The sequence below is a fragment of the Antechinus flavipes genome, chromosome 2 (genome assembly GCF_016432865.1).
Source record: "Antechinus flavipes isolate AdamAnt ecotype Samford, QLD, Australia chromosome 2, AdamAnt_v2, whole genome shotgun sequence".
Lineage (NCBI taxonomy): Eukaryota > Metazoa > Chordata > Mammalia > Dasyuromorphia > Dasyuridae > Antechinus > Antechinus flavipes.
This window is the reverse complement of record NC_067399.1, coordinates 505,591,641-505,603,728: the sequence shown is the minus strand read 5'-3', so window position 1 is coordinate 505,603,728 and position 12,088 is coordinate 505,591,641. Positions and strand designations below refer to the sequence as shown.

The following is a 12,088-nucleotide window of genomic DNA, read 5'->3' as shown; positions in this document are numbered from 1 at the left end:
TAATGCAATTATATTACAATGAAGGGGAGAATTAAAGGAGGAAGAGATGGATCATTGGACATCTGAAAGGGGAAAAATATAGAAAGACAAGACTTACCCCAAAATAGGAATTTTTTCCATCACTCCAGAGCACAACTAGATCAGCATTCTCAAATTCACCCCGGTCAGACATCCCAAAAATCACCCCATACTTTAGCTCCTTGATTAGAAGTTGGAAGCAAATCACCTCCTCTGTATAACTGATGTTCCAGGACAACTCCAGGATGCCCTCAGGGTCCAGGGGAACCTTGTAAGGGAAATGGTTCTCTGAGGGAGCTGTACCCTGCAAAGCTGCTACCAGGATGATGAAGAAGATGGCCACCATGGTGCAGTACATGGATGCCACCTCTCGCAGTTTGAAGCTGGGACACCACGCTCTTCTGTGGTGGCTACTGGGGGCTTGCATGCTTCTGGTGCACAAACTCTGACTCTCAGTGGTCATTTATGCCTTAGTCCTGTGAAGGGGAAAGGGGAGACAGGTCTTGTAATTACATTTGCTTGCTGGGAAATTTAATTGTCATGGTGACCTCCCCCAATTACCCTGCCCCAGGCTAAACGCTTTTCATTCTCTACCCCTCTTTAATTGACTGTAATGGTACATGGACATCATCAGAGGGAATTAAACTAGACTGAATTGATTTCATTCTCTCTTAAATATCCTTGAATGGCTAGACCAATAAAGTGCTTCCTTATCCTCAACCTTGGCTTCTTTTGACGTCTACAAGCTATGAGTTATATTTGGCTTTACCCCTGACAACCTAATTTTGGATAATCTTCGTCCATCTCTATCTCTCTGTCTCTGTCTCTCTGTTCTTTTCCCTGCATATGTTTTCTCTGTCTCCAATCCACTCTTTTTCACTCCTTCCCTTGGTCTTTAAGCTAGTATCTCCATATCTCAGGACCCAGTAAAGACTCAGGAAGGGCCATGCTCATTGGTTCATAGTTGACTGATAACTATTTCTGATTGTTACCTTTCTTATTTTCTTTAAGGCTCTATCATATCCCAGACGTTGACACACTGAATTTTAAAGTACACTATTAGGTACTCATCACTACATGTTCTGTCTGGTCCGCCTATTGTGGGTTAGCCAGTCTTAGTAGAGGTCTGACTATTTATTCCTAGTTTCTTGAGGTAGGGCTTTCTGAGATCTGATCTTTTGAGTACAAATGTATACCTTGTTAAGACAATTATAGTACAGCGGACAGCATATTGAAAATGGAATCAAGAGATGAGTTTTAAATCCAAAGCTCTTCTACTTAATGCTTGGGATTTTAGGAAAATCACTTCTTTGGGCCTCAGTTTCCTCACTTGTAAAACTAGGGGTTAAATTAGATGGGAGGCAGCATGATGTGGTAGACAAAGGATTGGACTCAGAGAGGGAAGGCTTGGGTTTAAATCTTTTCCCATACATTAGCTATGTAATCTTTCCTGTTTCCTCACCTTTAAAATGGGGATAATAATAGTACCAAACTGTAGGGATGCTATAGGCAACAAAGAAAAAAATGTCAAGGGCTACATCTGGCCTTTAACACTTTTTCCAGCTCTAAATTTATGCACCTACCTGAGTAGCTGATGTCAGAAATTGGTGGTTCCTACAATTTATTAATGGGATAATCTAGTCAGTCTATTGACATGTATCATGTCAATACATACACACCTTACCTCTGAAATGTCAATAATTATTTCCTCCGCCTGCCCCAAATCTAACTAGAGTCCTGCTTCCTTCAGAGAGTATTCTTTGTTTACACCTTCCAAATCCTTCCAAATCTCTATTCTTTCTGAAATCCTAACAGCACTGACCTGCTCCCTCCTGTCCTTCCTACCTAGAATCTTATCTCATCCTCTGCTTGTTAGAATCCTTAGGAGACATGTTGAGTATCTTTACTATAGGATTTGCTCTTTATATTCTCTCTTAGTGATCTGGTCAGATTTCAAGGGGCCTTTCTTTGCTTGAAGCAGTAGTTCACCATGACTCCAGCAGACTGATAAGGAAGCCCCTTATCCACTTCCCAAACAGGTGATGGACCTCTCAGTGTAGAATGAGATATTTTTGAACATGATTCAATGTGGGAATTTGTTTTACCTGAGTATGTATATTTGCTAAAACAATTGTGTTTTTTGTCATTATTGTTTAAGAGCTAGGAGAGAAGCGCTAATGACAAAGAAAAGAGTCTTTGAAGTATTTTTTAAATATCTAGAACAAGAGAAGTTCAAAAGGAAATACAGACAAGTAAGACAGCTTTACAAAGTAATATTTTGAATATATTCCATAATCTTTTTGAAAAAAAAGCATCTATGTGTAATATAGACTCAGGGTCTTACATATAATCTGCTTTTTTTAGTCTAGTTTTTATATGGAAGTGTTGGAGCTTTGGTGTTTGTTAAATTTAGAATTAAACAAAGATTTTTTTAAAAAAAGAAACCTTCCCTTATATTTCCTGCTACTAGTGCTTCCTACCCCCCAACCACTCTATTTGCCCAATATGGGATTTTGTATCAATTCACCAGTTTATATGTTGTTTTTCTCAATAAAATGTAAGTTCCTTGACGACAGAAACTGTTTTGTATTCTATCTTTGTATTTCTATCATTGAAAATAGTGTTCTAAACAAGACAAGTATTTATTGAGGGACCTAGTGGGGAAATAGTTTTAGAGAATTAAACATTTAATCAGGAAGACTTGAGTTCAAAGTCTGCCATACATGCTCAGCTTTGTGACTCTTGAGCAAGCCTCAGTTTTCTCATCTGCAAAATGAGAATTACTGATAATACCTGCCTCCCAAGGATATGATGATTAGCTAATAAAGAGAGAGCCTTGTAAACTTCAACATACTCTCTAATGCTATTGGTTAATGCATGCCTGTGAAATGAAAATATTGCTGGATCTGGGGGTGTTTTGCTTTTCCTAAGATGCTTTGCATTCATGTGATCACATATCTGATAAGTTTGTACAGATTTACACTTTAAGCCATTGTTGTATGGGTTAATCTTGTCTCCTCACTTCAAATATAAACATCTCAAGGGCAGGGTTCACATGCAAAATGTAGACTGAGCCAAGTCTTAAAGATGACCACTTCCAGCTAGGTTGATGATACTTTAACTGTTTCATGTTTATTTTCTTTCCTCCTCAATACCCAACAGGACACCAAGACTACAGATACCAACAATAGAATCACTATTTGTTAAGCACCTACTATGTACAGAGTATACTGTGTTAGACCCCAAGGAAGACATAGTCCCTGCTTGTATGAAGTTCACAGCCTGAGAAAGCTATGAGACTTAACCAGGGATAGCTGTAATACATATCTAATAAAAAGTGCACTAAGGAGCAATAGAACTAAAGTATTATTTAATGATTATGCATCATGTATATCAGATTGCTTGCTCTCTTGGGGAGGAGGGAGGTAACTTAGGGAGAGAGAAAAAAATTTGGAACTCAAAATCTTACAAAAATAATTGTTGAAAACTGTTTTTACATGTAATTGGAAGAATAAAATATGATTAAATTTTAAAAATTTAAAGTGTTGTTTGAGTTAAAGTAGTAAAGATAATTTATACATAGGGGAGAAGGTATGCAATGATGGAGCAGGCTTTGTCAAGGCATTAAAAACTGGCAAGGACAGCATTGTAGACTAGGGAATAGTAGGAGCAGCAATACAAAGGTGGGAAAATATGGACTTGTAAGGAAGGATAATTGAACACAGTGAGCATTTATAGGGGAGCAGATAGATGATAGTTCAGTGGTTAGAGTGCTAGGGTCAATAAGACTTATTTTCTTGAGATCAAATCTGTCTTTAGACCCTTCCTAGCTACGTGACCCTGAACAAGTTGCTCAAGTCCATTTGCCTCAGTTTTCTCATCTGTAAAATGAACTGGAGAAGAAAATGGCAAACCCTTCCAGAATCTTTTCCAAGAAAACCCTAGATGGGATTACAAAGAGATGGACATGACTGAACAAATCATAGATTAATTTTTCATTGGATCTCATCTCCTCACTCTTTGGTTCACAAGAATTCTTAACTTGGGATTCATGAACTTGTTTTATTTTATTTTTTAATATTTTGATCATTGGTTTTCAATATAATTGATTTCTGTTATATTTTGTTTTATGTACTTAAAGATACGGAGTTTCATGAGACTGTCAAAGGGATCCAAAAAATGCTTAAGAAACTCTGACTATGAGAAAGCTGAGTCATGGTCATTTAAGAACTGATCTCTGGCATGAAGATTCATGCCTTCTGCAAATCTGCTTCCCTATCACCTCTCCTGAGATGACATCAAAGTCAGCGATTACAGAAAGCAAAGCTAGTCTAGACTCATGAAGTTTGTCTTTAAAGAAATAAAAAAAAATGTTAATTTCACGGACTGGTGCACAGTCATAGATTGACTTGACAAGCCCCTAAGGAAGAGAATTGGCTTTGAGCAAATGGTGCTAGGGAACTGGTTTTGGCTTGATGTTTATTTCTAAGAAAATAAAACAAATGTATCTTCTGTGTGATCTTGAAGCTTGGAGAAGCTTAGGCATTTTCGAGGGCCCAAAGACCTATTCAATTTTAGGCAAAAGAACATGTAGGAGAATCTGTGGCATAATGGAAAGAGTACAGATGCTGGAGTCTGAAAAGCAGGGTTCAAATATCATTCCTGATATTTATTACTTACAAAACCCTGAACAAATAAATCGCCTAAATTGCCAGGGCTTCACTTTCTAAATGGCTTCTAGGGTCCCTTCCCATTTTAGCTCTATGATTTGCCTCTGTTTTTATTCTGGGTTCCATAGCTCATGGTTATAGAAGGGAGAAGAATGGGAAAGAGCTACAAAAGTTATCTAGTGTCTTTTATACAAATGGATCCCCCATATCTAGAATTCATTCTCTCTCCACTACTGCCTCCTAGGACCTTTAGCTTCCTTCAAAGGAAAGTTTTGGTGTCACCTCCTATGTGAGGTTTTTTTGATTTTCCTTTTTGTCAACATACTCTTTCTTGTTTAAAAATAGGTTTTATTAATGTCTTTTGTGAGTTTTTTTAACATTAAAAGTCATTTCTGGATAGAAAATCCTCCTTTTAAAATTACTTTATGTTGTGACAAAATTACTAGTCTCAAAATTAGACAACATCTAATTTTGCAGTTCTCTCCCTACTGTGTTAGTGAGTCACTGAATCCTTTGTGAGAACAGAGGCAAATTTCCCCAACTGAACTTTTCCCTAAAACTAAATAGGCCTTTGGGGTAGGTTAATGACCATATCCCAGAACTTTTTTGTGCTTTCTTATTTGTACTTTCCATGCCCCAAATCCATTTACTTATCTAGTTATCATCTTTGAATCTCTTTGAAGATAGAGATCTCATCATCTTGTCCCCCAGTACATTGTATGTGGTAATCATGCAGTAGAACAGTGCTGCTTAAGCTTTTTACTTGTGACCCCTTTTCACCCAAAAATTTTTTACATGACCCTGGGTATATATATATATATATGTAAAATAGGTAATTGATTGATTGGTTGGTCTGTGCTGGTTGCCAGTATTGGGTAATATTTATCAACCAACTCTCCAGGAAAAAAAAAAAAGATACAATACACTTATGAATTTAATCTGCATTTTCTCCATGACTTTCTTAAGTCTAAAAATCAACAAAACAATAAATTAAACCCTAATTTGTAAGATTTGCAATTTTTGAAAGGCTCACACTGAAAAGTTAACTGTTGGCTCATGAGCTGAGCTTCAGCATACACTGATGGGACTCAATCCATTCCAATTCAAGTCAATAAACATTTAATAAGTATTTACTACGTTCTGGACACTGTTCTAGGTGCTGGGGCTACAAAGACAAATAAAAAGAGCCTGTGATCTCACCGATATTACATTTCACTGGTAGGGGAGAATTTATCCATAGACAAATAAATGCAAGATATTTCAGGAGGAAAGAGAGGATTATATGTTGAAAAGACTTCAGATGTAAAACAAAAAACATCAGTACTTTTAAAAATACAGGACAAAAAATTTTAATGAATATTAAAAATTATTTTTACATGTAAATGAGGAAAAATAAAATATTATTTTTTAAAAAATAAAGAGGGAAAGACCATGCTAATAAAGAGGGAAAGAATGAGGAATATGATACCCAATTGATGTTTTAAAGGAAGCTAGGGAGGAAGAGATGAGGAAGGACTATACTAGTACCAGATGTAGTGAGTGAAAGATGGGCCTGCCTGTGAAAAGGCAATGGAATACCAAGTACTAGCAGGCCAATTTGACTGGAACAGGTACTAAGTGAAGGAGAAAAATTCTAAATAAGACTATACTATACATAAAAGAAAGCTGCTGCCTTTTGTTCAATATTTTATTTCCTTTTATCCAGTGTTCTTTAAAAAAAAAAAATGTATGTGGAATACTGCCTGCTGTTTTGGGAACTATATACATTGCTAAATTTTTCTCCCAACAGAGAAAATGGTAGCATGGTTATTCGTGGTTAACAATCACAATCATAATCATAATATTTGCTGTGTACCACAACACACAAGCACTTGTTAGCTACCCAATCAGGCCTGAAACCTTCCCACTTCACTCCAACTAGAAAACAAGGGATGCATTATTGCCTAGCAGCAGCAATTGTGAGCCTTCGGTTAAGCCATTCAGTTAAGCCATTCAGTTTCTTTGTCTGACTCTTCAGCAAAAAGAGAAGTGGGGAGGTAGGAGAGAAGGCAGTAAATCCCTCATCCCACTCCAGCCATAATCAGCTTCCGCAGATACCCCATCCCTGCTTGCCTTTTTTTCATCTCCCTCCTGGGCAAAGGATCACAGCCTTCCCTCTCTGCAAGCTTAGGCAGATAGAGGCTGGAGGTTGAGAAGAATGATTCAGCTGATTTCCAAGTTCTATGGAAAAATTAATAGAAGGAAGCACCCTCCCCCCAACCCAGATACGGGACTGGGGTGGGAAAAGTGGTTTGTTCAACTTGGTAACATTCCCAGTACCTAGGTCAGTGCATTGCATGTAAAAGATCATAGGATTATAGATTTAAAGCTGAAAGAGAGCTTAGAGGCTAGCTAGTCCAATATTCTCATTTTACAAAGGGAGATACTAAGGCTGAGAGAGGTTTACCAAAATGTAGGGCATTCTCACTTGTCTTCATATACATCACCCACTTGATTGGGACTCATTCTCATCCAGACCTATTTGCAACCAGCAGCCAGGGAAAGGATAAAGTTTGCCCAGGATTTGAAACCAGGTCCTTAATAAATATTTATTGAACAAATGATCTAAGGAATGCATTTTTAAAATGGAATACATAAAATCCTAAAATGTATAGAGTGGAGAAGGGGAGGAGAACACTCTAGTGGCCCCAAAGATAAAGGAGTACAGAAAAGTGGGCTAATTAGACTTCCTTGCTGGATTTTGATGTCTATGTTTTTAAAGGAGCAAGGTCTGAACCTGTGGGTCTAAATAATAATATTAAGTAGCTGTTACTGACCTTGCTGGTTCCAATTCCGACCCCTGGTCTTTCCAAAGCACCCATCAGTACACGCCAAAGTACCATTCTCCCCAAGCCGTGTTCTTGATACCAACCTTCCCCTGACCTTTCAAGCTCAAAGTCATATCCATTTTGCTGACGTAGAAGCACAGCCGTGGAAAACCAGCAGCCCCCAAATCCCCCAGCTCCCCTTCTCCTGCCCTCAAAGCCCAGTTCTCCTACTTCAGTCCATATTTCAGTGAATATTACTTTCAAAGGCTGCAGAGCTAGGCCTGTCTGGCAGCTGCAATATCTAAAAGCAAACACTGTTTTCAATTCAACTAAGCAAGAGACTTTGGTGGGGGGAAGGGGAGACCTCATTTAAAATCAATTTTAATATTTTAATAGGCTATCTCAAAGCCCTTTTGCTTTTCTAGTTTCTCTCTCTCTTTTTAATCCCTTCTTTGATTTCAATCTCTTTACATATTTAATTTTGATCCCATAACCATCTGAGTGCAAAACCCAGACTATGTCTACAATACTTACTTATTGGAAAGTTGCAAAACCATCCCAAGGGTAAAAGCAACTAAGTGCTGAGTTGAGCTCTGGTGCATTGTGGATTAGGATATTACAGCAGTTCCTTGGACCAAACATACTATCTCTTCCTTCCTGCCCTGGACTCGGGGCATTCCCCATCACTGAAATGTATTCCTTTTTCATTTTTATCTTGCAAAATCCTTCTCTTTGACAAAAGTCGGTTCAGATGCTACCATCTGGTCCACTTTAACCAATCTCTCTAGCTGAAAGTCACCTCTCCCTTCTCAGATTTTTCCAGAGCACTCTTATCCAGATTTTCCCTTTCATCCCCATCATTTTCAACTTTGATTCATAATTATCTATATATAACGAAAACCCTCTGACCCTCAGTAGGATGTAAGTTCCCTAAAGGCCAGAACTGTCTGGGTTAAAATTTGACTTTTTTAAGCTTTTGTCTTTCTATCCCTGAGGGCCTACCAAAGTGCATCACATATAATAGATACTGATGTCTATTAAATTTATGTCATTTTGTCCTTGTATCTACAGCATCTAAAATAATGTCTTGCACGCAGTAGCACACAGTAGGTATTTAACAAATACCTATTGAATGAATAAATATTATTTTGTCCTTCTATCCCAAGCGTCTAGAACAATATCTTATATATAGTGGACATTTAATAAATGTTTTATTGAATTAAATCTGTGTCCTGTTCTAAATACCAAATGTAGTGAATTCTCATTTATCTTCATATGTTACCCACTTGGGAACTTGTTTGGGATGAGTTCTTATCCATACCTATTTGCAAATAGTAGCCAGAGAGAGGACAAAGTTTCTTGAATACTTATAAAAATTATTTTTTTTCAGTGCCAGCCTTTCATTTATTCTCTGGGTCTCAGTTTTCTCATTTATAAAATGGGAATTTGTGACAGAATTGGGCTAAGAAGAGTAAAAGGTTGGACTAAATGATTTCTCAAATCTTTTCCAGTTCTAACAGATTTAGATTTATTGATTCTAGAATGTATTTTCTCTCTGCAAGTATAGACTACATTTCCTCCATGACTTAGTGGAGTATTTCATGAGCTTCTACTGCTTTAAATAAACAAACATACAAATGAATAAACGAACAAATAAATGAATTTAAATCCATCATCTGCTGACCAATCTTCTGGTCACTTTTCCATGAATGTTTCTAGGCTGGCCCAAAGTCAAAAATTATTGTTAGGTCCATGTTTGTACACAGCTTCCTCAATTTTCTAGGACTTCCCAGAGTTTGAGTTCCACTGGCATGCGTTCCTTCCAAACCATGATGAGGTATAGGAAAAAGGTCACTCTCTAACTCAGAGAATGTTAGGAAGTCTGCTGCAGGAAATAGCTCTAGAAAGGCTAAAAGGAAGTTCTAAAATCATAGTAGAGTTGAAAAGAATAGCAGAATTCATCTTTTTTCAGTCCCTACTTGAAGCATGCCAGACAGATTGCCCTGACTCTACTAAGGACCTCTAGCAATGGAAAGGAATGAATTTCCCTAAAACATCCCATTCCATTTTTAGATATATCTAATCATTAGGAAAGTTTTCCTTTTATTCAGCCCGAAATCTACCCTTGATAACTTCTGCTTACCTACTTCTGCCCCCTTGGACTGAGCAAAATAAGTCTCTTTCCTCTACATGACATTCCCCCAAATATTTTAAGAAGGTGACCCAGGTGCCCCTACCCCAAGTCTTCATTGACTAAACAAACCCAGTATTTCTTTTTTTTTTTTAATAGCTTTTTTATTTACAAGTTATATGTATGGGTAATTTTACCGCATTGACATTTGCCAAACCTTTTGTTCCAATTTTTCCCCTCCTTCCCACCCCCTCCCCTAGATGGCAGGATGACCAATACATGTTAAATATGTTAAAGTATAAATTAAATACAAAATAAATATACATGTCCAAACCATTATTTTGCTGTACAAAAAGAATCGGATTCTGAAATATTGTACAATTAGCCTGTGAAGGAAATCCAAAATACTGGCAGGCAAAAATATAGGGATTGGGAATTCAGTGTAATGGTTCTTAGTCACCTCCCAGAGTTCTTTCATTGGGTGTAACTGGTTCAGTTCATTCCTGCTCCATTGGAACTGATTTGGTTCATCTCATTGCTGAAGATGGCCAGATCCATCAGAATTGGTCATCATACAGTATTGTTGTTGAAGTATATAATGATCTCCTGATCCTGCTCATTTCACTCAGCATCAGTTCATGTAAGTCACTCCAGGCCTTTCTGAAATCATCCTGCTGGTCATTTCTTGCAAAACAATAATATTCTATAATATTCATATACTAAAATTTATTCAGCCATTCTACAACTGATGGGCATCTACTCAGTTTCCAATTTCTGTCCACTACAAACAGGGCTGCCACAAACATTCGTGCACATATAGGTCCCTTTCCCTTCTTTAAGATCTCTTTGGGATATGAGCCCAGTAGTAACACTGCTGGATCAAAGGGTATACACAGTTTGATAACTTTTTGAGCATAATTCCAAATTTTTCTCCAGAATGAAAACCCAATATTTCAATGCTCCTCATATAAACAATATTTTGGGTCCCCTCACCTTTCTGGTCACCTTCATTATATATTATCATCATCCTTCTTCCTAAAGGAGGTCTCCAGCTTTGGACAATATTCCACATATTGTATATTCCATTCTTTTTTGTGAGGCATTTGGGATTAGGTGACTTGCCCAGGGTCATATCGCTAGAAAACATTGACTCCAGAGTCCATGCGCTATCCATTGCAAAATATAACTGCCTTGTTCTATTTAATTCAATGTGTCTGGCAGTCTGTAACACAGTAGTCTCTGGCTGCTGCTGCTGCTGCTGAAATTGTGGGAGGGGGGTTGTTGTTGTTTTTATGAAATTATTAATCCCCTGTCACCAACACCTGCTGACAGTTTGTATGTACTTAGGGAATACAAGCTAATTTTGAGCTCAGGCTAAACAAAACATAATTAGGAGGAAGGTTTGATTTTTTTTTAATTAAACTAGAAACAAAAGTGTACAACATAAAGCCAAATAGATGTGCTTTTTTAAAGGGAAAGTAGAGCTTTATTTTATTGAATTATCTGTCCCTTTGGTTTCGTATTTTTGAATGTTTAATTGATGTTTTAAAAATCATTATTTTCATTTCCCAAAGATACTCCATTTCATATTCACCATGCAGCAGAGCTCTCCCTTATAACAAATATTCATAAAATCATAGAGTGAGCTGGGATTAAAGATTTAAAGACTGAGTCCATTTTATTGATGAGAAACCTGAGGTTCAGAAAAATAAAGTAATAACCAGAATCATTGGTCAAACATCTGACATGGGGTTTGAACTCTGTCTGACTTCAAGTCCAATAGACTGTTCACTAAGCTAGGGTATTTCACAAAAATAAATGAAGTCAGATAAAATAAACCAATATATCAATCAACAAGCATTTGTTAAGTGTCTACCGTGTACGAGGTACCATGTAAAGTGCTGGATAGAAAGGTCATGTCTGAAAATAGATGGTTCATTCTATATCAGTAGTTCATCACATCTTACCTCTCTAGGCATGTTTAATACTGTTTTGATTTGTTTTCTTCATTCCTCTATGTTACCATTGGCAATTGTATCATAATAATAAGACCTGAAGAACTGTGCAATCCAGCTTCATTATTTTACAAGGATGGAAACTGAAGCCTAGAAAGGAAAAAGGAACTGACCCAACATCATTCAGTATAGTATTTTTACATCTTCAAAGGAGAAATTAGAGCGTTTTATTCATAGGATCTAAGTATGGTCTTATGTGCCACTCATTTGAAGAAACCATAACCCAGAACTCATATCTCAGTTCAGAAGCTCAGAACTGGAGAGTAAATTGCAACCCTCCAATCAGGTATGGAAAGCATTGTTTTCCATCTATAGAAAATCAATAGATACTCTGCCTTCCTACAAGTGTGAATTCCACAGGTTAGAAATCTTTTGCTCTGAATTCTATTTTTATTCCATGATCTCACTGTAAAATGCACTTTAATTCAGTGATCTAGTTTGCAAAGT

General features: G+C 37.2%; 1 protein-coding gene across 1 annotated transcript in view; it reads right to left on the bottom strand.

Moving 5' to 3' along the window:
- DBH (dopamine beta-hydroxylase) overlaps positions 1-483 on the bottom strand; it is a 34,323-nt gene extending 33,840 nt beyond the window's left edge. The window contains exon 1 of the mRNA XM_051973918.1: positions 98-483. Within this exon, the coding sequence (XP_051829878.1) occupies positions 98-481 (384 nt within the window). The 5' untranslated portion in view covers positions 482-483. The remainder of the gene's footprint in view (positions 1-97) is intronic.
- Between the last annotated feature and the right edge of the window lie 11,605 nt (positions 484-12,088).